Consider the following 26020-nt stretch of genomic DNA (forward strand, 5'->3'; position numbering starts at 1 on the left):
TGCCCAGGGCAAGATGAGTGGCAGTGGGTAGCAGGATGAGTGAGGACACGAAGGGAAGGGATGTAGGATGAGAAGAGGACAAGAGGAGACTAGATCATGGGGGCCTTCAAATGCCGTCATTCATTGAACCCTCAAGAAAGCGTCCATGTCTGCAGTCGTTCAGAAGCATCCATTCGGCCAGCTCAGGGCTGCCAGGTCCCACCATGGATGGAGATCCCCGAGAGCACAAGGCTCGGTGTGATTGACGGGGTCCAGGAGCAATGAGCGTCAAAGTAGCCCCATAATCAAGGGAGTGGGCCCTCTGACTCATTGGTTGGGAACATGCCCTAGATCTAAGTCACGTTAAAGATGGAATTCTGGCCACCCAAATATTCTTTGTACTTGGAAAGACCTGGGAGCCAGATAAAATACAGCCAGAGTGAGATGGTGAGAGACATAACGGCACAGACATCGCATTGGAGGACCCTGGAGAATGGCCGTTCTCAGCGTGGGGGACGAAGAGGGTCCTGAGTGGCCCTTTGTGGCCAAGCGCCAGGATGCAGCATGCGGAGCAGAGTGCCCACCTTAGCCCCCTGGGAAGGAGGGATGGAGACTGCGCGATGAAGTTGGTTCTATAAACATTGATAGGCACAAAATAACTTCTCTTTTAAAGTGGCCCCCAGGATAGGCCTGGCCAGACTTGCCAGTTCCCTCCCTCCTCAGCTCCCTGGGCCACCATCTTGGTCAGTGGCTGTGAGGAGGAGCTGAGGGGCAGGCTGGCACAGCCACCTTGTGGTGTGAGCCGAGAGACGGGCAGAGTCTTCGGGCTGAAAGGCGTCCCTCCATTTCCTGTGGGCCACCAGACACTGAGGGGGCTGCTGGCCTCCTCAGCCATTTGGGAGGAGTAGGGCTCTTTCCCTTGCCAAGCACAGTAGGCTTTGACTTGGGCTTTCTTGGGCACGGCTGCCCATCTGTCAAAACCAAAGGTGTGTGGGGCTTGGAGCCCTGGTTGGCAGTGTGTCGGTGGTTTCTTGGGCAGTCTGAGCCCTCTCTTCAAGGGTCTCTCCTTCCCAGGTGTGGACCTCATCGCTACCTTCTATGGATGTCTGTACGCTGGCTGTGTTCCCATCACGGTGCGCCCCCCTCACCCCCAGAATCTCGCCACCACTCTGCCCACTGTCAAGATGATTGTCGAAGTAAGTTCTGAGAGCTTTGGTGGCTCGAGCAGGTGGGAAGCAGTCCTATGGTCCCTCCATCACAGGGCCCAGCTGGGGAGGCTCCAGGAGATAGCGGGCTTTGCTCTGCTCTGGGTGGGCAGTGGGACCCAAGGGAGCACCTCTCCTGAATCTGGAACCCCCACCTCTCAGGTCAGCAAGTCCACGTGCATTCTGACAACCCAAGCAATAATGAAGCTGCTGAGGTCCAAGGAAGCGGGTGCTGCCGTGGACGTGAAGACGTGGCCAACCATCTTAGACACAGGTGCTGACACATGTGAGGTGAACGACTGGGGGGGTGGGAGGATGTTGCCACACACGCTCTGCCCGCGTGGCCCACGGTGGGGGAGCTCTCAGGGCAGGTGAGGCCATTACGGGGGCCTGTGGCCATCTGGCCTCCTAGGAGTGGGGGTGTGGCCGGCATGTGGCCAGCAGGTCAGTGTGGCTTCTTCGCTGGTCCAGATGCTGCCAGGCCAAGCAGCCTCGGGGGGGTGGGGTGGGCTCTGAACTCTTCACCCAGGGACTGTCCTTGGTAGATCAAGGAGGCCAGCCCAGGGAAGACTCCTGCTGCGAACTCTGAGCCCTTGTACAGAAGGAGCGGGGGCAGCGGGTTAGGAATGACAGGATCTGCCAGGGCTTCAGTGGGGCCTGTGTCACCCTAGGCAGGGCCCTCCCCTTCGTATGGGTGCATGGGTGGTACCAGTGACTCACAAGGGGCCAACTATGGCCACAGCGGTGTTCTCACTCTCACTTATCCATCAGGGCCTGGCCCTGGCACTGCCACCGTGGTGGTCTGGTTGGGGTCCCCTTTGGTTTAATCAGCTAGAGCTGGTGAGCCCCCTGCTAGAATGCCCCTTCCCACCAGACTCAGTCACTCCCCTAAATGCCCCCAGCCTCTGCCTGCTGCCCCAGGATTCCCCCTGGCCAGGACTAGACTCTGAGCAGATAGTCCTTCCTTCCTTTCCCTCAAGAACACCTCGTCCTTCGGACAGCTCTACCCCTTGCCAGCCTGGCTGCCCCGAGCTCCTGCTGAGAGGGACCCAGCAAAGAGTCTCAGGGGCACTAGGACCCACCCACCTGGAGGCTGGCTGTGGCTGCTCATGGAGCCATTGGCCATGCCCGCTCCCTGCCCCGCCCAGGAGCCCCTGCTCCCCCACTCATGGGGGCCCTTTTCTTCTGTAACAGATGACCTCCCAAAGAAAAGGGTAGCCAGCATTTTCCGGCCTCCCTCCCCTGACATGCTGGCTTACTTAGACTTCAGCGTTTCCACCACGGGCATATTAGCAGGAGTCAAGGTAAGTGTCTCTGGCGTTTCCGCTCCTCACCTCATCCTTTGATGGTGATAGCACGTGGGTTGGAAGGTGGGAAGACCTGAGGGCAAGTCTCGCCTGCCTCTAAGGCCTTCTGGCCAGGTGACCATTGGGGAGTCATGTGTCTGCTGTCTGGCTTGGGGAGGGCGTTCCCTGGAGGAATGGGCTCACAGCCCCTCCCTTTGCTCCCCAATGAGCCTGTGTTAACTATTTATAAAACCTCTCTAACAGTGAACCCCATGGGGGCCAGAACAAAACCAAGAAGGAGGCTGGTCCTGACCAGCCCGAGGCAGCAGCCCTAAGTGCCCTTCTCCCTCCCTGGCTACTAGGCCTCCGCTTGGGTAACACGTTCTCCTTCTGCAGCCAGGCCTGAGCAAGGCGGGAGGCTGGGGGGAGGCCGGAGCCGGGTCCCCGTCCAGGCACTCTGTCCCCTCTTTCAGATGTCGCACGCAGCCACAAGTGCCTTATGCCGGTCCATCAAGCTTCAGTGTGAACTGTACCCGTCCCGGCAGATCGCGGTCTGTCTGGACCCCTACTGCGGCCTGGGCTTCGCCCTCTGGTGCTTGTGCAGGTGGGCAGCCCCGCCCCTGGCGAGGAAAGATGGCAGGGCCCCACCCAGCTCTCCACCTGACCTGAGGCCCCTGTCTCCCCCAGTGTCTATTCAGGACACCAGTCCCTTCTGGTGCCTCCACTTGAACTTGAAAACAATGTGTCCTTGTGGCTGTCGGCCGTGAGCCAGTACCGGGTCCGTGTCACCTTCTGCTCTTACTCTGTCATGGAGATGTGCACCAAGGGACTGGGTACACAAACAGATCTCCTCAGGGTGAGTGACTCCGAGGCCGGGAGGGGCGTCTTGGGGCAAAGGCCTGGGGACTGCGGCTCTGTCCCTCCTTCCCCTGGGCCTGCTTGGGCCCTTTTCTCCCTCTGTCCGCTTTTGGCTAGAATGGCAGTGGAAGCAGCTTTTTGTGCTCCTTACCCCAGCAGACCCAGGAGGCCCTTTCCTTCTGGTCCACCCCAGGGGGTTCCCAAGTCCCACTTTGCCTGGGTTGCTGGAGCTGAAGGCCAGCCCTGGATTGGGATTCATCAGTTCTTGAGGTCTGTGCCCCCAAGAAGATGAGAAAAGGATTCCCTTGTTCTTTCATCCGATGTCTGGACCTTGCTCTGCCCTCCCACCCTCACACGTGAGGGGACGGCCTGGTCTCACTGCTCCATGTTGCTTCCCTCCGCTGTGGGAGCTCTGTGTCGAGGAAACCCTGCTGTGCAGTCGGTCAGGGGACAAACACGGATCAGTCCGGGGGCCCCTGTCACCGGTCCTCAGTTTCCACTTGATGTGAGTGGTGTGGCAGGAGGAATGTCGACTCAGAGTCAGAGTCGGCACACACTGAGGCAGCGCCCTCTAAGTGCTGGGACACAGAAGGGCTCAGCCAGCTCTCTCTCCAAGGAGTGCACTTGTCAGACTGACAGGTACATGGAGCGGGAAGGGCTTGAGGACACGGCACGTCCCCCCGGCAAACACCGATGAGCTTTGGGAGGTTCACCTAAAGTCCTGCACTCATGCTGAGAAACAGACTTCACAAGGACAGGGTGCCAGAGGCAGGCAGTGCAGCAAACCGTGTCAGGAAACCTTGGTGGTCCTGGGACCGCCCTTGGCTGTGCTGGCTGTGGGAAGACTCCACGCACTCTCTCCATCAGTGACCCACGATAGCCGCATCCCACACCCAGAACCGGCACGCTTCTTCTGGAAGCCGTGTTTTTGGAAGGAGATGTCTGAGAAGGCTGGGCCCTGGGCCCCAGGAAGGCTGTTGGAGGAGATGTGGTGGGAATGGGACATGAGAACTGGCCCCAAGGTTTGGGAGGACTCTCACATCATTAGGACTAAATCCCACCCTTGCCCAAGTTGGGCAAGGCTCTGACAGACCCAGGCAAAGGAACGACTGTTTTCCACCATGACTTCTGACCTCAAATGAGGTATTGAGCAAGGAAGTAAATAAAGGTTCCTTTGAGGTTGTGGTCAGTCTTGTGGAAGGCCTAAACAAAAGAAAGATTCCCTATTTTGGACAAGCCCTGTGAGGGAGGAATGAATTGGGCCTGAAATTCAGCTGGCAACAAGTGGAATGGGATTGCAGCATGCTTGTTCTATAGACCCAAGCCTCCACTCTTCTCCCTCTGGACGGCTGCCAGTCGGAGGGTGTGGAAGGACGAGTGGCCATTAAGGAATGGCCCAGAATGTTCTCTCGCTCTCTGTTGGCCAGTGTAGCAGCTAGACAGACTGTCAGGTGGAGAGGATGAGCTGGAGCGTGGAGCGAGTGTGGGTCACGTCAGTGCCCACGACCCCCGGCGGTGACTCACTGGGCATGGCAAGCACTGTGCTGTCATGGTCTTTTCCAGCCAAGTTGGAGAGTCACATTTCTGAGTTTTGTTCAGGGCGGTGACAAGTTATTTCTGTCAGAGAAAGTGTCCTTTGCAGCTTCTCTCACTTACATTTTGCTGCTGTTGTGCATTGAAGTGCTCATTGACTGCCACGATGTCGTCCCTGCCCTCGAGGGAGCACAGACGTGTCTTAGTCAGGGTGCCTGGGTTCCCAGTGGGGTTCTCTCCTAGAGCCTCTGGCTTGGCCATGTTGGAGGATTCCTCACCCTGCCTGCTTCCCCATTCCCTAACAGGCAAAAAGCGTGAACCTGTCCTGCGTGCGCACGTGTATGGTGGTGGCGGAAGAGAGACCACGGATCGCATTGACTCAGTCCTTCTCCAAGCTCTTCAAAGACCTGGGTCTCTCTGCCCGGGCTGTGAGCACCACATTCGGATGCAGAGTGAATGTAGCCATTTGCTTACAGGTGAGACGAGCTCCTGCCCTGGGCCCAGGAAATGGCCTGACTGAGATCTGAGGCCTCTCCGGCCTCTCCCTCATCCTGATCCCACTGGCCGTGTGATCTGGGAAAGGTCCTGGGCTTTTCTGTAAAGTGGGAGGATGATGTTGGGGTGACCTGAAGGACTTGAGGGGCCCTCCTGCCATGAGCAGGTTCACAGTCTGCTTGGTCTTCATGGCCTTGCCTTCATTCCTCTTCCTCAGTTCTCCTCTCCCGGGAATTCCCTCCCGCCTTAAAGGCCCTGTGAACCCTAATTTATTAACCTGGTTGTTTGGACAGTGTTTGTCAGCAGCTTGCCAAGACTTCCTTGAAAAGGGGTGGGCAGAAACTGTGTCTAAGTCCCCTTTTCTGTTGACTTAATGGGATTCTGTATGTAAGCCTGTGGCAAGGCCAGGTCTGCCTAGAGCCCACAGCTCAGTCTTGTGAGTAAAAGACGTGTGTGCTTTCCAAGCAGCTGACGAGTAGAAAAGTGGACGGTCACTGTTGGAGGGGCCCTTGGGAAGGGGACGTGGACACAGTGCTGCCGTGGGAAGTCTTTCCAAGTCAGCGTTCCCTTTGCTGTTTCTTGGAGATGTCTCTGTGGGCGGCCACAAACGAGCCGGCCCGCTCTGGCCTTCGTCGTCCCTGCCTCCTGTCCTCGTCTCAGCTGGCTGTGCTGGGAGCTAACGTGGGCTGCCTTGTGCTTTAGAAGCATCTGAATGGGATTCTCCTTACTTTTCTTGACGATGCAATGATGTGTTTTGTTCTGTCTGACTGTGTATCTCCTGTTCCTTGTTGCCTTTCCGTCTGTTTTCCTTTTGGCTATTTCTCCTCTGTCCCTCTCCCTTTGCTGACCTCTGCTCCTTCTGCTTGTGGCCCCTCTGTCAGCCCAACAGGCTGGGAAAGCTGGCTGAGCAGGTATAGTGACGTGTGTGCATGTGCTGTGGTCTTCCCGCCCCATCCTTGTGGGCCCCCGAGCTCAGGCCTTGCCCGCTCAGTCTCAGACCAGGGACTCTTTGGCCATCTGGTCTGACGACGCCTCTCTGCAGCTCCCAGATAGAAGCTGTCATTGTATCGGGTGGAGGTGGGGGGGGGGGGGGGATGCTGGTGTGTCACAGATTCTCTAAGAGCCCTCACGTCATTGTGGGAATGAGGGGTGGGGGAGGCTGCGGGGCTCAGAGTGCAGTGGACTCCCGTCGTCAGGATGCATTCTTAGTGTGCAGTGTCGGAGAATAAGCAGAGAAGGAAGCTGACGCTTCATTCCGCAGATTCTCTGAGAAAGGCCTCCCCATTGTCCTTCACGGATCAGAGTCTGGACATGCTGTCGGTCGGCCAGTTCCCAGGGCTCATTGCCACCTGGGACATTTTTGCTCTAGTTGGCCCACCTAGGGCAGGAGGAAGCTGGCAGACCTTCCAGGGCCATCGGCCTTGAAGCTGCCCACGGCCGTACCCTGTGGCCTGGCCTGCAGCGGGCCTGGAGTGGCTGGAGTGGCGCAGTCCCTTCTGCACTTTCAGAAGCTTTTCTGGGAGAGCAGTGCACTGTTAGGTACAAATGGTCTTGTTACTGGCTGACTGGAAATACGGATTCTTGGGAGCCTTGATTCCCAAGAGATGACTTTCCCTTCTCCCCAGGGCACTGCTGGCCCCGACCCTACCACAGTGTATGTCGACATGCGGGCTCTGCGCCATGACAGGTAGGCCCATCCTTCCTCTCCCCAGAGTTCTTACTGCTCGGGCCCCATGGGCACAAAGCCTTTGAGGATAGGATGTTAGCAGCGTGTTATTGATAGCTGTGCCCACAAACCAGAAGTTGTGTGCCCGGCATGGAAATGTCTGTGAAGCTCTGGTTTCTCTCACATAAACAGAGAGAGATGGCCACAGGGCACTGCAGGCTGCATCTGCCCATCACCTGAGAGGCACCGTAAGAGGTCAGCAGGGCACGGGACCCCAGGTGTTCTCAGCTCAGAGCCCAGGGCTCTGGCTTCTCCCTTAGGGATGTCTGCAAGCTTCTGCCCAGTCCATCTGTGCACTCACGGGTGGCCTCAGGGGCCAGGGGCACGTGTTTGTCAGGATGGGCTTCAGGCAAGGGCTCCTTCCATGGCAGTACATGGGGCAAAGCTCCCCATGGTTGTGTAACAGGGACATTGAGCCCCATTCTGCCTCCTGCCAAGGGGCTGGAGAGCTCAGCCTCGGCTTTTATGACACTTTGCTATGGTCTACTCTTCCTCAGACCGGTGAGCAGAAGCTTCATCTGTGTTGCGCAGGTGGTCTGGGGAGCTCTAGGATCTGCCCTGGGCTCTGTCTTGTCATTGTACCTGTTCTGTCTCACTCATGCTATCACCTCCCACAGACTGATCTACAACCACAATGCAGATGTCTCCCAGACATTGTACTTATCTCTGACCTAGGCCCCGTGTCCATAGCAGATTCCGTATCTGTCACTCTGACACATGCCCCTCCATGACACTTGTCCCTGCAGGATGCCCCCGCCTGGTGCCTGCCCAGCGCCCCCACCCAGCACCCACAGCACCCCCGCCTGGTGCCTGCCTAGTGCCCCTACCCAATGCCCCCGCCCAGCATCCTCGCCTGGTGCCTGCCCAGCGCCCCCATCCAGCACCCCTGCCTGGTGCCTGCCCAGCGCCCCCACCCAGCACCCCCGCCTGGTGCCTGCCCAGAGCCCCCACCTCTGGACTTCTGGCTTTATCTGCCGACCACCGGGAGCCCTCTGCGACATGGTGTCCATTGCCTCTCGTCCTCCCTCCATGTTCAGCCAGTTGCAAAGTCTTAAACTCTGTAGTGCCTGAACCCCTCCTCCCTCTCTCTGCCCTCACCCCACAAACATTCTCCTTCTGTCCCAGCGAGGCTCCCACTCTGGGAGAGAAGCTTTCTCAGGTCCTCCCAGTCATGCCTTGCCCTAGCCTGCCCAGAGCAGGGGCTGCTTCTGTCCCCACACTTAGCACAGGGCCTGGCACGCAGCAGCTGCTCAGCCAGGGCTAATCTGACTGACCTGGGCTTGTCGTCACAGTTTCCCAGCGTCCATTCTCTCCGGCCCTTCCTAAAGCAGAGCAGAGTCTGGGGCTCGTTTGCCCAGAAAAGCCCTTTCCTTGGGCCTCTGCACGGAGCCGGACAAGGGGCTGAGGGGAAGGAAGCCCATGTCACTTTGGCCTAAACTGTTCACATTCAAAGGAAAGAGCAGAGAGATGCCTGGGGGCCTCAGGCTTGGGCCTTAGCAGCCCCTGTGCCCTCTGGGCCCCAGGCCCAGAGTCCTGGGGTGGAACGTTGCCCTTGGGACTCCTCTGAGCTTCTTTAGTTACTGCATTTTCATGTGTGCCCAAATGTTGGTGAAATTTTTCTTTTTCATTTTAGGGTGCGACTGGTAGAACGGGGTTCTCCACACAGTTTACCATTGATGGAGTCTGGAAAGGTAATGGAATGGCCAGTCCTAGATCCTGGGAGCATCTATCCCAAGTGAGCCCTGGGCTGATGTCATGGGGTGCTGGCCTACATGATGCCCTCCTCTGTCCTGCTGACCGCCTGGCCACCCCCATCCTCTGTGACGGAGCCCAAGAGGCAGACCTCGGGGGCTGGCACATGCCCCCCTCGGCAGCCCCACTCCTGCTCCAAGCAGAGCCACAGGGTCCACATTGGTGCACAGAGCTATTGCCCCATAAGGCGAATGAGACAGTTGAAGGAAGGTCGGATTTGCCTCCTCTGGGCACCATGAGCAGCCGGATGTGTGGGCAGTGGCTAGATGTGTTACCAGGTGTTACCAAGCGATCCCCGCTCACAGGGGTTGGATTTCTTTTACCTTCCCCCAAATGCTTCTCTTCTCCTTCATGGTTCTTTCTGTGAAGGGTCCCGGTGGCTTCCCCATCAGCCAAGCCCCTGACCCTCAGCCCCGGGCTCCTGATCCCTTTGCCCTGCTCTGTCCCCACTCTGGGTCTGTCCAGGTCATCCCCTCTCCATCTGAGTTCTGGAGGCACCCCATTACCTCCTTTCCTTGGCATCTGACCCCTTCCTTCCTGCCAGCCATCTCACGCTTGTCCCCTTCTGCATTCTGTTAAACCTTCCACACTGTTCGAGGCACCAGGGACACAGAGCACCATGGGAGGGAGACAGCTACATGTGTGGGTAGTGGATAAGTACAGAGCTGGGGAGCTGGGGCAGGGGGCCAGGAAAGGCTTCCTGCAGAATATGGTGTCTGCGCTGTGTTTTAGAGGTCGAGGGCACTCTGTGAGGTAGGGAGGGGGGAAGTCCCTCCCAGGCCTGAAGGATGACTGGTTTGGCTGCACCCTGGAGTGAAGGAGGGGGGCTGGAAAGGTGGGCCAAGCTCAGGTTGGGAAAGCTTTCAGAGCCAGATAGTGGCCATAGGGAGCCCCTGCCACCGTCCCAATCAGGAGGGTGTGTGGCCAGCCGCGGCCTGAAGGAATCCGTCTTTGCTAACCCTGTGGAGGAGGCCTGGAGGGGGGACAGTCAGGAGACTGTACCACGGAGCTTGGGGAGACAGGATTTGAACTTCTGACTCCAGGGCCACTGCCCCACGCTGCCCATTAATGTGGAAATGCTCAGTGTGGGTCAGGGGCATGCAGTCATGGGCCACCCTAACTTAGATCAGTCTGGTGAGCTTTTATTAAACACCTGCTGTTTATTAAACACCTGTTGTGTTAGCTGCTGGAGACATAGAGGCGAGAATGTGGCCATCCTGGCTCTTGGGGAGCTGATGGCTTAAGATATTAAGCCCAAAATAGTGTGGAGAACAAGGGCCACTCGAGAAGTCTTTAAGAAGGCCATGGAACTGATTGGAGACAGTTAAGGCATTTTTGTAAGAAAGCGTCCACAAGTGCAGCCTTGTGAAACATGAACCCTGTGCTAGGGCGGCTGTCCCAGGAGCCCAGGAGCGGAGGCAGGAGGAGGGCTGGGGGGAAGGGGGAAGGGGGAAAGGCTGCAGCCAGAGGCCAGAGAGCCAGGTTCGGGGGTTCTGAGCCCTCCCCTCATCTCTGCCTCTGACTCCTCCCTCTGTCTCTGCCTGAGGTCCTTGGGGTGGGGCTCCTGGGTCCCCAGGGTCAGACATCATTGAAGTAGACCCCCGGGTCCTCAGGACCTTCCCCTGCCGACAAGGACACTCTCTCTCTTTGCAGATTCTTCCTGGTGTCAAAGTCATCATCGCTCACACAGAGACCAAGGGCCCCCTTGGCGACTCCCACCTGGGTGAGGTGAGCAGCAGCCTTGGAGCTCAGGGAGGTGGCCGTGTCGGGGCGACTTCCTGGGAGAGTGGGCGTGCCGAGCACTGGGATCTTGGCCTGGTCCCACTTGTCCTCAGCTGCGGCCAAGTCAGTTTCTAGGGAGGCCTTGAACGAATGGGAAAGGAGCAGAGCATGGACGGACGGTGCCAGGCCCCCTCCTCCATCTGTGGCTGTAACTTCCCGACCTCCCCAGGGGCTTCTGCCATCCCTCCCCATGGCTGTTTACCTTCTGTTGTCCCACTCAGCCCAGGAGGAGGAGGAAAAAGGCCCAATGCTGCCAGCATCATGAGGTGTGAGGGCAGGAGGCATCAAGGACCAGCCCAGAGGGGGTGGAGAAGGGGAGTTGAGCCGCTGGCATGTGGCCTGTGTATGGCGAGAGACCCCTGCAGGGCCTGAATTTGCCTACCTGCCACTGCCTTGTGGAAGGCCATGGCCTTGGGTCTGAAGTCTCCCCATGGGACACTGCTCTTCCCCTGCTGCCCAGGCTGATTCCACATACTAACTTGGAGGACTCAATGAGTCCTCCGTTTATAAAGGTCCTACTGTGTGCCAGGCCTAGTGCCAGGTGTGAAGGGTGCAGAGAAGGACAGGACATGGGCCACGCTCTCAGGAGCTGTTTCTGGTTCAATGGGAGGAGAGAAAAATCTGGATCTCTGGAAGGGTGTTCTGAGGACCAGGGAGAAGGCGGGGCCCCAGGTGTTGAGAGGACTGCATTGGCCCCTGGGCTGGGCCTGGCGCCAGGGGGATCCTGGCAGAGAGGGGCTCCAGGAGGTTGGCTGAGGTCATGGGACACTTGGGACGACAGGATCCAGAGCTGAAACTGTGCTTAGTAGGGGGCAGCAAAGCCTTCCTTTCCTGAAATAAAGCCTTTTATCACCACCGATTTCCACATTTAAGCAAAAGATCCCCTCTAATTGAGGACAGGTGTTTGTTTCCTCGTTGTCTCTCAGAGACGGTGAGGGGAGCATCCGGGACCGCAGGGCCTGCCGTACTTCCCAAAGCTCCCCTCAGAATGCTCAGTCACACACTGAGCTTCCTGGGGCTTCACGATGAAGGGCACTTGAGATGGTCAGGGCGAGGATCAGGGCCCACCATGCCCAGTCATCCACCCCAGGGTCCCCAAAAACCAAATCGGCCTCAGTCTGGCTTGCTGGCTCTCTGGTGCTGTGATGCAAAAGACAAGGCTGCAGGGGTGGCTGGGTGGTGCAGTGAATAGAGCACTGGCCCTGGAGTCAGGAGGACCTGAGTTCAAATCTGGCCTCAGATATTTAACACAAAAACTAGCTGTGTGACCTTGGGCAAGTCACTTAACCCCAACTGCTCTCCAAAAAGCAAAAAAAAAAATAAATAAATAAAGACAAGGCCATCCAGAACTCCAGGGTACAGAGGCTGAAATGGGCCTCTTTTGTTCCCTTGGCCTCTGTCTCAGGTCTGCCGTGTGGCCTGTGCCCGCGGGTGCTGACGCTGGCACTTCCTTCCCCAGATTTGGGTGAGCAGTCCCCACAATGCCACCGGCTATTACACGGTCTACGGGGAGGAGTCTCTGCATGCTGACCACTTCAGTGCTCGGCTGAGTTTTGGAGACACCCAGACCATCTGGGCCAGGACAGGCTACCTGGGGTTTCTGCGAAGAACAGATCTCACAGATGCCAGTGGAGGTAAGAGGGGGAGGCAGCACGGCAGCCAGAATGTTGCTTTGGGGAGCAAAGTCATAGGGTCCAGTTGGGCCAGAGACAAAGGGACAAGCCTTGAAGATGAATGTGTATTTGTGCATCCCCACGGGAGTCCCCAATCCACATCGTTGTCAAAGTCTGACCTCACATCCCTCATGGAAAGGCTTCTAATCCATCTGTCCTCCCGCCTTTACAAGGCACCTCATGTGTGCCCAGTACTGGGGATGCAAAGCCCCCAGGAAACAGCCTCTCCTGCTGCTCCCGTGTAGGGAGACACAAGGAGGCCTTGGGGCCCAAGTTGTAATGAAAGGCTTTGTGTGGCGAAGTTTGGATTCAGTCAAAGGGCCAGGGCCGCACTTGAGGACCTAGAGGACCGCGCATGGCCTCACCCCTGGCCTCGGCTGATGTTGGCCCACGTATCTGGAAGTGGAGGCAGTTCTAGAGTGACGCCCCTGCAGCCTTCAGGCCACGGGAGAGACCTGCCCTTTGTCCCGAGCTGTACTGCTGCAGGTTCCAGGACCATGCGCGGGCTGAGGCTCGGGGCTTGTCTGTCCCAGTGGCTTTGTGGGATCTTCTTCACATGGAAGGTGTTGTTCACAGAAAGGCACGATGCCCTGTATGTGGTCGGCTCTCTGGATGAGACCCTGGAACTGAGAGGCATGAGGTACCACCCGATTGACATTGAGACCTCCGTGATCAGGGCCCATAAGAGCATTGCCGAGTGGTAAGAGCGGGTCCTGGCCCCCATTGGCCTACAAGGGTCCACCCTGGGTTTGGGGCCTGACTTCTTTACGCCAGGCTTGGCTGTGTCTCCTGAGCCATGGGAAGAGCGTTTCTGTGTGGGTGCTTCCACATGTCAGTGGGCCATGTTCTTCCACATCACCCTGAGAAGGAGAGGGGAGGCATAGGGGCTATTTTGTGGCCCACTTCACGTGGCCCAAGTCCCTTCCATGGTTGGTGGCCATCAGAGCCTGGAGGGCAGCACTCCTGATGCCGGTCCAGGCCCTTACTAATTTGAGGCTTATTTTGCCTTTTGCTTACTTGACTTTTACTTTTCTCTTTTGTTGGCTTGTTTTTGAACTGAGGGGATCCCTCAGTGGCACCATGGAGAGCCTCAGCCCCCTGCTGACATGATGCACGTCCACCTAATTTCCTTTAAAATGGGTGGTTTTAGAGCCCAGGCTGACCATGTGCTCCCTGTGTCCCCAGTGCTGTGTTCACGTGGACCAACCTGCTGGTGGTGGTGGTAGAGCTGGAGGGTCCTGAGCAGGCAGCCCTGGACTTGGTGGCTCTTGTGACCAACGTGGTTCTCGAGGAACACTTCCTCATCGTGGGCGTGGTGGTCATTGTGGACCCTGGAGTAATCCCCATCAACTCTCGGGGCGAGAAGCAGCGCATGCACTTGCGGGACGGATTCTTGGCCGACCAGCTGGACCCTATTTACGTGGCCTATAACATGTGAAACAGGGCCCCCAGTGCAGCCCCCTGCACACTGCTCAGAATCCAGGCCCCAAGGGGAGGGGGAGGGCGGATCACACCCAGAGCCAGGCTTCCTCCACGGTCATCTCTGCCACTTTGCCCGTCCTGACGCTCGTAGGTAGCAGATTTGGGGGAGAGAGACCCGAAGCCATCCCAGTGTCAGCCGTCTGGGGCCCTGGGTGGCAGGGGGGAACAGAACAGAAGGTCATGTGCTCTGCTCCCTCTAGAGGGTGTCAGTCCTGTTCCCAGGATCCTGCTGTGTGGTGCTGGTGGAGGGGGTGGGGGGCAGTGTTGGCACATGCCTTGGGGACTTTGCAGACCCAGGCTTTTCTCTCTACTGTATTCTGAGTGTTTTTGCACATGTTTTAAAAATTGGAGATGCAATACCTGCTTTTTAATGGTTTGTTTTTTGATTCATTTATCCAGTCCCATGTCTAGCAGATAGGTCCATTCATAGGGTAAGTCCAGAAGGGACCAAAGAAATAAACCAGTGCAACCTCCTCATTTTAAAGATGTGGAAACTGAGGTCCAGAAAGGGGACAGTGACCGACAGAGCCAGAAGCAGGACCCAGGTGTGCTGTCCCCTCCAGAGGGCTCACCCTGCCCACCCCATGCCACGCTGCTCCCCCCCGAATGCCCTGTTAAACCCTGCCAGCCTGTAAACATGAATTGTGCTTAGACGAAGTCACTCACACTCACTGGCAGTGCCACATTGGACTGTTTTAGAAGGGTAACTTCTCAGTCACCTTCACAAGGCTTCAGCGCTTTCGAGTATGTCCATAACTTCACGTGAGAGTTGCTGGTTCCCACGACACTAAAGTATTGGTCAGGAAAGTTATCGTCCCTACAAAGGACTTCTGTGAGGTGCTGGTTTTCATTCCGGACCAACGAGATCTGAAGTGTTGGGCAGGGGAACATACCTGGGAAAGGCCTTGATGTTCAGCTGTGGCAGCTGTGGGAAGGCGTGGCTCCCTCAGACACACACACACACACACACACACGCACACACACATCCCCTTCCAGGCAGGTTGAATCTGCTGCTGCTGCTGCCATACACACTTTGACACGGTCGTCGCGCCCCTATGACATGCGTTTGCTCTAAGCATGTGCCGTCAGGTCCCATTCTGCCTCGACTCACCAGTTGGAATGTCAGCCTATGACTATGGCAGTGAAATCCTTCAGATACTCCAAGTGTTTGAAGACAAGCACGAGTCTAGCAAATAGCTTATTTTTATATGCTAATAAAAACTAGGTTCTAAACGGTTAGCTTTGGGGGACGGGGGATGTCTAATGCATGTGCTCACAGTGAGAGCCAGGCTTCTCTGCAAGGCGACTGCCTGGATCAGTGCCTACGAAAGCTGGTTCTTCTTCAGTATATGGAAACCAAATGAGTCTCACTGACACGGCGGGCAGATTGTACAGGATTGCCCTAATTTGCCAACAAATAACTCCATAGAGAGTAGTTCAGTTTGCCCTTATGGTGTTTGACTGTGGTGTATGATAAAATGCATATTAAAACTCTAATTAGACATGTTGTAATTATGTACAGAATTGTATAACTTATTATTTGAAGTCCAGGGGTCTTAGCAGTGGACCAGTGGACAGTTCCTTATAATGGGACAACTGGTGAGGGAGAACCACCTAACCCTAATTTTCATGTGGTAGTTTTATAGCAAATAAAGCATTGTAAGATTTTTGTATTGAAAGATTGGTGACAGTAAGATAAGTTGCCTTGTAAAGTAAGATTTTCAAAAGCACATTAAAAACATTTAAAATTGATTTCTGGAAATTAGTCTTTTTAATCACATCAAAAAGTCGTAATGTCAGCAAACTGAATAACCCCCATCAGATGGTCACACTGCTGCCACCACCTCCTTGTGTGGCATGCTGCTGAGTTTATAAAGGCTGGGCCACTGAAAGCCTGAGTTTTTGAGATCAAGGAGCCTGTGGTCGAGGGTAGATCATTCCTGGACGTTGTAGAGTGGACGGAACATCAACACCGCTGAAATCATCCATCTATCGAGTTTTTCAACTTTTGTCATGAAACTACAAAACACTAGGTATTAAGATTTGCAAAACTTGTTTCATAAAATTATCACATCTTTTTACCACCCTGATTACTCAGGCTCTACACATGTTCTGCAAGTAGGACTAATCAAGGAGTCTTCCAAAATGGAAAATGTAAATATCCCCCCAAAGAACTAAGGAAATGAAGGAGACTGGACAGAAGGAAGGCAGCCAGAGATCTTTGGAAGTACAGGACCGGACAAGGAATGAGCATGTGACAGGACCCCAGCCAGAGCCATGAGTGGACTTGGGAGGGCTGTCACCCTGACTGATCCTGAGAGATCCTGAAGAGGTGCTGTCAGAGGGAAAAGTGACCAGTGACCCAAGAAGCAAGGCCAGGTCTAACCCAAGACAGAAGTCAGAAAATCCAAGTGTTTCTTACCCCCTTAAATGGAGCTGGCTCTGGCATCTGAACAGGAAGTACCTGTGTACACATATGGCTGAATGAAGGTGGAGAAAATCACACCACTGTTCTAAGTGGGGCCACTACAAATTCATGAGACGTGATCTCCATTAGGCCCTTGATGTTGCCAGGCAGCCTGATTCTACCTCCCTCGTCAATGGCCCTTCCAAACCACTTCAAACCTCCTCAGACTTCCCATGGTGCCCCTTCCCCCCACTCTCTCAGCTGAGAACTTGCCTCATATTTTACAGAAAAAAAATGAGGCCATTTGCTGTGAGTTCTCTCTTCTCCCCTCTTCCTTGTCTTCTGCCCCTCTCTACTCCTTAAGCTCTGCCTCCCATGGTGAGGCGGCCTTGCTCCTTACCTAACCAAGTGATCCCATTCCAACTCATCTTCTGCATATCACCCTCTCTCTCCATTATCCGCACTGTCCCTTATTTTCAGTGTCTTCCTCGATACTGGCTCCTTCCCTACAAACATGCCCATGTCTCTCCCATTCTGAAAAAGCTTCTGCCCTTCGTGGCTAAGCTCAAAAAGCCCAGCTTTTTTGTACCAACTGCCTCTACTCCCCTCTCACTCTCTTCTTAAGTCCTTATAACTGTAAGGTGATCGATCTTTTAGCGGCTTTTTCTCAGTCCTCATTCTCTTTGACCTCTGCAGCCTTGGACTCTGTGGGTCATTTTCTTCTCCTGGATTCTCTCTTCCCCTCTGTGTTTCCAGGACACTCCTCTCTCCTGGTTCTCCTACCTCTGTGACCACTCCTTTTCTGCCCCAAACTCTGTGCTGGCCTGCAATCTCAACTCTCCCAACTGCCTTTCAGATATTTCGAGCTGGACATCCAGTAGACATCTTAAACTCAGTACATCCAAGACAGAACTCATCTTTCCCCCAAACCCTCCCCATTCCACCTTCCCTGTCACTATAGGGGGCACCCTTATCCTTCCAGGCCCTTAGTCTTCTATCCCAGGAGTCGTCTAGGATGCCACTCAGCCACTTGATTGAATATGGTACCAAGGCCTGTTGATTTCACCTCTGTGAGATATGCCCCCTTCTCTTCTCTGATGATGCCCCCACCCTTGTCCAGACCCTCATCACCTCATGCCTCGACTATGGCAGTAGCTGCTAGGGGGTCTGCCTGCCTTGGGTCTCTCCCCACCCCACTCCATTCTGCAGCCACCAAAGTGATTTTCCTAAAGGGTGGATCTGATCATGTCTTTCTACTCAACAAACTAGCCATTCCCCATTGCCTCCAGGTTGGTCTTCAAAGCCCTCCATACCCTGCCCCCTCTTCCCTTCCAGTCTCTGGCCCTCTTTGATCCAGTGACCCCAGCCTCAGACTGTTCCCCACACAAGACCCTCCATCTCTTGGCTGTAGGTGTTTTCTCTGGCCATCACCAATGACCAAAAAGGCCACTGATGAGAAGAAAGCCCCAGCATACATCAATATATTTATAGCAGTACTTTTTTTGTGATAAAGAATTGGAAACAAATTACATTTGATTGGAGTACATGAATGTCATGGAACATTATTATGCAATAATGTGATGGATGCAGGCAGTATGGGAAGATTTATATCAACTGATACAGAGGGAAGTCTGCAGGGCCAAGAAAACGGCCTGCACAATAACAGTGCACCTAAAAAAAGAGAAACAAAAAAATAAATAAAAAGTCAGTATTTGAAGCTATACAGAACAAGAACGGCAGCTTTCCCTCACAGAGCTAGGAGGAGCACAAAGGCTGCATAATGCCGATTTGCAGACCTTTCTCGTTTTTTTTTTTTTAGTTATTGATCTGAAGCTGATCCCAACCCCCTTTTTTTCTTTACAAAATACTATTTGATATATGGGATGGCTCCCTGAGAGGAACCAGGGAGGGATATTGGGGAAATTGTAGTGATGCCAAAAAAAGGATATTTAAAAATACTGATTACCCGTAAAATGAAAAGAAAGGAGTCAGCTTTTTTTCTTCCAAGAAATTGTACAATTTTCCCAGAGGTGATGAACCTAGGGGCAGATACTTGCAGGGAAATATCAAATACAACTTAACTAAACAGCTTTATTCACAAAGGGGATGTCTTACAAGGTTCTAAGGAGAATAATGTCACCTCAGTCCTTAATGTGCACCAATTAGAATCATGGGGACTTCTTGTGAGAAAAGCTGGTGCATGATTGGTGTTGGACATCATCCCCAGAATCTTCTCCCTGGCTAAATGAGGGGTAACACAGAAAGCCTGTCTAAATTCCCAGAGGCCCACAGCATTCCCAAGTATTTCTGCAAGGAAAAGTCTGATCAGGGACTTACGTGAAAGCTGACTTAGAAACCAGCCTCCATTTCATTTTGTGAGGGACCAATGATGAGCATCTGGTCAAACTTGAAATCCCTTGAAGGATGTTTTGTCTATGACCTGACCTTTGGGGTGAGGGTGGATTGATCAGATACTTGCTCAGAACTTTAAAAAAAAGTAATTTTTTTTTTTTTTTACCCAATTGGAGGCGGGGATGAGGGGGAAGGAGGGACAAGGACTATAAATCAGCACCAGACTAAGGGAAGTGAAAAGAATAGACTTAACCTTTACCTGAGATCTTCTGCCTGAACGAGGGGGGTCCTAGCTACAGTGAGTAGGATGGGGAAGGGGGAAAGGGAACTCAAAATGTAACAGTGTAGCAGCAAGCACCCCAGCATCCAGGTTCTTAGATCTGCTTTTCTAAAGGAAAGCAGCTCAAAATGGGTTAACAATCATAGGTCATTTACCTAGTTCAGGGGAAAAAAGGTCAGCACCCCGAACTTCAGAGAATCCAGACAGGTTACAAGCAGACAACAAATACAGAGAAACATCAGCAGACAGGCTTCCAGCTGTCTGACCATTACATCCAGAGAGGGAAGCACCAACATCTGGGTTTTCAAAGAGGGGCCGGGGAGGGCCTCAATGGCTGCTGAGTCTCATCTGGTCAAATCACACAACTCTTCTCAAAGTGAGCCCCAAAGCAAAACCTCCCATCAGGGTCTATAGAGCCTTCTCCTGGCTCAGAGAATGTCACAGCCCTCTTGACCCACTGCCCAATCACACAGCAACAAGGTGTGGGCATTCCTGAAAAACAAGCCTCCTGCCACAGGCTCCAGGTGACCACATTCAGCCTATTAGGGGGCAGAGGATATTTCCAAACCAAGGAAGTTTCTTGGAGTCACTTAAGCCTATCAAAGGGCCTGGGGGCAGGGGAGATCTTAGATTCCCATTCCCATAACAAACAGCAGCAACAAAAAAGTAATGATATCCCAAAGTAGTCAAAGGGAAAAATAATACTGAAGACAAATAATTGGGAGCATGTCAAAGAATCCACCTAAATTTTAAGACATATTTAGATAATTCAGCTCACTTGATAAATTGCCCTAAGTGACATTGAGTATAAAGTGTGGCCTCCTACCACAAACAGCTTTATCCTTATTCAAAACTAACAAAGTGTCTTCTGCAGGAAGTGTGAGTAGGAAAAAGGAAGCTTCCAAACCAGGTGTCTCTTTGCAAAAATAGGGGCGAATCCCTCCCTCCCGTCTCTGCCGAGTCTTCCTCCATTTACTCTCCATTGTTTCTCTCCATTGTCCCGCCAGTACTGGATGGAGTGGGGGAGGGGGAGGTCAAACAGGAAGCCAAGTTTTAGCCTACCTTCCCACGTTCACTTTTTTAGGGGGAAAAAGCTAAAAGAAAATTTTCTAAAACATTCGATTAAGCAAAATAATTTGGACATCATTGGATGCTAGAGATGGGCTTTGGAGATCATTTAGCCCAGTCCTTCCCTCATTCTTCACACGAAGAAGCTGAGGGCCAGAGGGAGTGCACAAGATCCTGTAGATTTTGAGTAGCAATTAAAGACTCCTTTACATTATTAAGTTATGCAGCCCGTTTTAAGGTGACTCTGGGATTTAAAGTTTTCAGCAAATTTTTACCCAAGCAATTTTCCAATTAAAAACTACTGGAGGCTTTTTGTGACATGAAATTCCCATGTTGGGCTCCCCCGTGTAACATTTCTTGGTGGACACTTGGTGCGCATTTTTTCCATGGCCTCAGTTTCCTCATCTGTAAAATTGTATTGCCTAGAAAAATTATTCCATTGCTCAATGTTGGGGTTTAGGTTAGTCCACTGGACAAAGGCAAGAAATGTCAAATGTTCACATTTAGGGATGAGCACCGTCACCACCTGGTCAAGTTCTTTGATGAGACTCAATGACCACATTCGGTTCAAGGTTCCTGGTAACTAACACAACATCTCTGGAAATAAATATGGAAAACGTAAAGAGAAAGTTTTCATCATTCAGCCTTTCAGACTCCATTTTTATTGACGGGAAATGCTTCCAGGTTTTTAGCCTCTAGTATTGGGCTTTCTTTAATGGTGAGTGGGGAGCAGGCCCAACCCTGTCCCCTGAGCACACTTCGATGTACAACCCTAATTTTCTGCATTGGACATGTAACATTTTTTTAAGTCTACATCATGACCCTGTGTAGAAATGTGTGTTTTGTGCTTTGATGAGACCTGCTTAAAGACTCTTGGCTCCTTTGTCGTCAATCTTGACTCATATTTAGGGACAAGAGTCAGATTTGAGAGCAGCCAATTCCCAAATATCAGGAAAGCCATTCCAGAAGAAACATGCCAGGGAAGGGAGGGGTGAGGAGTGAAGTTTTTAAAATCCCTGTTTCAGGGACAGTAATGAGCATGAGCAGAGTGCATTGTGAGGGGGGCACCTTGGGGTTGCATTAAGCCCCGGACTTTGTGGCTTTGCTGCCGCCCTTGCACCCTCTGAGCATGTCCAGGCGCTTGGGGAGGAGGCTGATATTGGCTCTGCGTCACAGCTTTTAAAACACTCTTCATGGGTGATATCCCTTTGAATACTTCCTTTCTTCTCATTCATTTTTTGTCTATTTTATAAGGGAAAGTTATTGGGAGGAATAAAGTAAGAAGAAAAAGAAACCTCTAAGTGTCCGTGTCTGGTCCTTTCATGCTGAAGATGGCGGATGCGCCTTCTCTGCTGTGAGTGGGAGACTTCCATCGGCTGTTGACAAGCAAGGCCTTCTTGCTTGTTGGCTGGGAGGGGCTCCACGGGCCTCAGCTGGGATGACCCTGCAGCCCTGTGAGCTCAGGGGAGGGTGGAGGTAAAGGCACTCACGCAGTCTGTCTCCCTGGGCCTGTGATCAGCCTTTCTGCTTGGAAGGTGGCCAGGCAGGGTTTGGGTATCCCAGGCAAGGTCCCCTCCATGTCGTACAGGAGGAGGTGGAGCGGCTGGGGGTGGGCCTCATTAAGGAAGGAAAGCCTCTGCTCAGGCCCAGCAGTCACATTCTGCACCTGCGGGCTTTGAAGGGCAGGACATGCAAACAAGCAGTATGAATCTGGCCCTCTGGGATCCACAGGGAGTCGATAGAGCCGGGGGAGGGAGGCGACCAAACATCCCAGCAAATTAAGGCTCTCATGGTTCTGAGCATGTGAAGCCAACCTTGCCAGCTCCTGCATTTGCCTCTGAGTGTCAACTGAGGCACTCCTCAATTTATAACCCACCTTCACCTCCCAAAAGGAGGAATATTCACATATTAATACTGATTCATGTTAATAATAATTACTATTAATATCTCACAACTTGCAGATATTCCTGCCTTTTGCATTAATGAGCATGGACAGGCACAGGGAGGGGAGAGGTGCCTAGGGAAGAGAGAGGGGGATTGTGCCCAGAGTTGGTTCTTAGCCTCCTTTGTGTCCAGGCCCCTGGGGCAGGCTGGTCAAGCCCTTCTCAGAGTCATGTTTTTAAATGCATAAAATCAAACACAGGATTACAAAGGAGTAAGGAGATAGTGACCAAAATATTTTAAAAGCAACAAGTGCTGGGACCCCCAGCCAAGACCTGGGACAGGCCTGAGGACACCTGCAAGGGGAGGGGGACAGCAACGATCTCAGGTTTCTCTAGGCACTGTGGTCACACTGAGCGCCTTCACAAAGTGTTCCCTACTGGACCCCTGACAACCCTGTGAGGGTGCGGGATAGGGCAGGGGTCACGAGGCCCACTTTATGGATGAGGAGGTCAAGGTTCCCAGGGGCTTCCCACTTTCCCTATCCATCTCAAGCCTCTGGGGCTGCAGGGAGCAGGAGGGGGGTTCCTCAATCGAGGAGAAGCAGCCTGGCCTCGGCCAGGCTATGCAAGGGCAGCCTGAGCCCCCGGGGACCCTCCAGGGCCACAGCTGGCTAGAGGTGGGGCCGAGAGGGGTCTTGGGCCATGGGCAAGGCATCTGTGCATCTGTACGGTGAGGAGGCCAATGCTGTAAACCCTCTCACTGTACAAGTGAGGAAACAGAGGGGGAAGCATTTGTGAGGCGTGATGAGAAGCCATTACTAGCAGTGCCTGCATTCATGTGGAAGGGCAGCTGGATGGCACGGAGGGCAGAAGCGGGAAGAACTAAATCCAAATCCAGCCTCAGACACGTGTTAGCTGTGTGACCCTGGGCTAGTCATTTCACCCTGCTTGCCTCTGTTTCCTCATCTGTAAAGTGAGCTGGAGAAGGAAATGACCAATCACTCCAGTATCTGCCAAGCAAACCCCCAATGGAGTCACCGAGAGTTGGGCTTTACATCCCTTATCCATCATGCCATTTGGTCCCAGGGGACAGAACTAGAAGCAGCAGAGGAAGATATAGGGGCAGGGCAGGAGAAAATGCCTCCTACATGGAGCTGCCTGCAGAGGGTAGTGAGCTCCCCATCCTTGGAGGCCTCCAAGCAGAGGCAGTGCCCAGGTCCGGGCTGCCTAGGGGCAGGGAGGCCCTTCCAGCTGTGCGGTGCTGGTTGGAGGCATCATCCTCAATGTGCACCTCATGCCCTGGGAGAATGTGTGGGCTGTTCCTAGTCGGTATGATGGCATTTTACATTTCACATGCCCTCCCTGTTCTAGAACCACGTGGGATCACGCCTCCTTGGCCCGTTGGATCTCCTTCCATCGGCAGGCCAGAGGGCTCATTTTCATTCAGCCTCATGAACAGAGACGCCTTATGTCTGAGCTCCTTCCGGGAAGTCACGAGGCCCAGCTCCGCTGGGATCCCAGGGCTTGGCGCCTTTGATGTTGATGGTCCGCTTTTCTGTGGGAGATGCTGCCAAGGGAGGTTTCATCGATTTACAAACGGCTCATGCTTCTCCAGGAGCATGTGGGCTTCCATCGATTCATGAGCAGAAGAGAGGAGCGGGACTCTGAGTCTGGCCACTGATGCCCTGCTCCCTGACCTTTGGCCATCATCCCACCCAGGGAGGCAGTCGGAGACCTCCCTGGCTCTGCTGCTGATGGCCTGGGTGACTAGGGAAGTCACAGCCTTTCAGGGCCTCTGACCTAAGGGAGCTGGACTGGATGATCTCCCATGATCCTGTGAAAGCTCTTCTGGGCACTGCAGCCTGGGCCGCCAAGCATCCCACTTGAAAGCAGAAGCCAGAGTGAGGAATGGCTGGATTCCTGGATGGTGACGCCTGCTCCAGACTTACAACACCTTACAAGGGTTTTCTGTAGGACATGCAGGGCCCAGGGCTCTTTCACTGGCGGCCTTTGCAGTCCCTTGGAGATCACTACTGGCGCCCCAAAGTTGGGGTCTCTCCCAGGCTGTTAATGAACTGATGGCACCTAGTCTTTGGCACCTGGCCCAAATCCTCTTGTGGATCTTAGGCTCTGACAGACTCTGCCAGTCTGGAAAGGCCATACCGTCCATCACAAAGCTCAGCGATGGGCAGCGTGACTGTTGGCTGCAGCCCTCGGCCAGACTAACCTTGGGGACGTGAATTCTTCAGCCCTGGCAACTCTCAAAGCTCATCTAGGAAGTGGCAGTGAGTCTGCAGCCTGGGTAATCTATGGAGGGGACACTGAAGGAGAGGAGGTCAGCCAACCAAATGGTCACTAGGCACTGCCCTGGTGATGTGGATACGGACAATGAAGTTGCTGAGGGATGGCTCCCAATAGGTTCAGCAGGAACTCTGATCTTTATCTTAAGACCAGAAAGCCTGCGATTCAGTCTTGAAAGAATTCAGCCCAAGCAGACTTGGAATCTGAGTTGTAAAAGTTTATTGTAGGCTTTACAGCAGGCAAGGGTCCTTAGGGGACCTGCAAGTTTATCATTAGGCTGTGCAGCGGGCAAGGGTCCTTTAGGGAACCTGCAACCTTAGAGGGGTAGAATTAAGGTTTTTATAGAAAAATCCATAGTAGAACCTGTGCCAATTATGCTGACTAAGTGATTAAGGGTGGGATTAGGAAGGAGTTAAGGTGGGGCCAGTGTTCAAAGGAACATGCATTTTTTATGTAACTCCACAGGCGTATTGCCCAAGGGGGGGCTACCTGGAGGTGTGGTTACTAAGTCAGCCAGTGGTCAAGGGCAGCCTGAGAAGTGCCCAGTCTGCTACCCATCAGCGTCATGTTTGATGAGATTGATGTCTGGGAACCAAGGCTAAGGAGTTAACTCAGAGATAGGGTCCTGAAGGATTCATGGAGGCAGCCAAGGAGTCAGCCTAGAGATAGGGCACCAAAGGATTCATGGGGGCAGCGGGGCACTGTACAAGGGGGAGATAATAGTTGCCTGAGCTGGAATGTTTATAGATACTTTTGTGAAGGATTCATAGGTGTAGCTTGTTAGTGTTCCAAGGCTGAGATAAACAATTCATGAGTTGTTTCTGGGCAGAGTCAATGCTCTGAAGCTTGGGGGGGTGGGGGTGGGTATGATTTTACAAACTGGTTTTACAGACTGATGTTAAAAATTGGTATTATAAATTGAGTTTACAAACATAGATCCCAATCACCCCATCAAAATGATCCCTGCTCCCAAGGAGCAGACTTTTAACAGGGCAGGCAACACATACTTGTGAAAGATAAACAGACAGCATAAATCTGAAGGTTAATAAATACAAGTCATTATGGACAAGGGAGTGGGGGTGGGGTGGGGAGAACCCTAGGAATCAGGGAGGGATATCAGGAGAAGCTTTAGGCAGAAGCTGGAGCCTGAGGGACTGAGGCAGAAGAAAAGAGGCATGGAAGATGCCCAGTGCATAGGTGTGGCTATGACAGACCACATCACCACCCAATGCCAGGGTTTCCCCTCTCCCTCCCCCCCAGGCTAGCTTAGTGCTCCACCCACAGCTCCCACTTCAGTCAGGTAGTAAATGTTTATTAAGCTAAGTGCTGAGGATACAAAAAAAAAGAAGAGAAAAGACATTCAGCCCTCAAGAAGCTCACAATCTAATGGGGGTGGTAACAGACCAAAAAAAAATGTATATAAAAGAAAGACCTATAGAGAATAAAGAGGGAAATATTAACAGAGGGAAGGCACTATAATTAAGAGGGGTAGGGGAAGTGGAATTTTAGTTGAGACTTAAAGGAAGCCAGAAAGGTCAATAGTTACAGCAGAGGAGGGAGAGAGCTCCAGGCCTGCGGGACATGCATAGAGAATGCCCAGAGTGGAGAGATGGAGGGTCTTGTTCATGGAGCACGGAATCCAAGAGTGCGTTTTGGGGAGTGAGGCATAAGGAGACTGGAAAGGGAGGAGGGGAAAGATGATGAAGGATTTTGTTCCCAGAGGCAATAAGGAGCTGTTAGAGTTTATTAAGTAAGGGGGTGGCAGTCAGACCTGTGCTTTAGGAAAAGCAGTTTAATGGCTGAATAGAGTGGGGAGAGATCTGAAGAAGGCAGACACCCCTCCCCTCACCCCCCTGCCCCAGGGTGGGACAGTGTCAGAGGAGAGAAGTGGGAATAAAGGGGAGATAGGCCAGAGGTGAAATCAACAAGAGATGCAGTCAGAGAGGTGAAATCAACAA

General features: G+C 53.3%; 3 protein-coding genes across 7 annotated transcripts in view; all 3 read left to right on the forward strand.

The window, feature by feature from the left end:
- Positions 1–15523, forward strand: part of DIP2A (disco interacting protein 2 homolog A) — a 115419-nt gene extending 99896 nt beyond the window's left edge. For all 3 annotated transcript variants that reach the window (XM_069103089.1, XM_069103090.1, XM_069103088.1), the window contains 12 exons: positions 1054–1175; positions 1347–1458; positions 2379–2488; positions 2944–3074; positions 3158–3326; positions 5167–5337; positions 6982–7043; positions 8716–8773; positions 10488–10562; positions 12076–12250; positions 12866–12989; positions 13475–15523. In XM_069103089.1, the coding sequence (XP_068959190.1) occupies positions 1054–1175; positions 1347–1458; positions 2379–2488; positions 2944–3074; positions 3158–3326; positions 5167–5337; positions 6982–7043; positions 8716–8773; positions 10488–10562; positions 12076–12250; positions 12866–12989; positions 13475–13727 (1562 nt within the window). In that variant the 3' untranslated portion in view covers positions 13728–15523. The remainder of the gene's footprint in view (positions 1–1053; positions 1176–1346; positions 1459–2378; positions 2489–2943; positions 3075–3157; positions 3327–5166; positions 5338–6981; positions 7044–8715; positions 8774–10487; positions 10563–12075; positions 12251–12865; positions 12990–13474) is intronic.
- S100B (S100 calcium binding protein B) overlaps positions 1–26020 on the forward strand; it is a 132681-nt gene that overhangs the window by 69043 nt on the left and 37618 nt on the right. The window lies entirely within an intron of this gene.
- The window catches only part of USP40 (ubiquitin specific peptidase 40), a 411887-nt gene continuing 393318 nt past the window's right edge, over positions 7452–26020 (forward strand). Inside the window, exon 1 of one of the 3 annotated variants that reach the window (XM_069103094.1) lies at positions 7452–7462. The gene's annotated coding sequence lies outside the window, so the exon portion shown is untranslated. The remainder of the gene's footprint in view (positions 7463–26020) is intronic. The other 2 variants (XM_069103092.1, XM_069103096.1) reach the window with 2 other exon arrangements.

The sequence above is a fragment of the Petaurus breviceps genome, unplaced genomic scaffold (genome assembly GCF_028583685.1).
Source record: "Petaurus breviceps papuanus isolate PSGF00001 unplaced genomic scaffold, PetGlider_PUasm1.0 567, whole genome shotgun sequence".
In the NCBI taxonomy this organism is placed as follows: domain Eukaryota; kingdom Metazoa; phylum Chordata; class Mammalia; order Diprotodontia; family Petauridae; genus Petaurus; species Petaurus breviceps.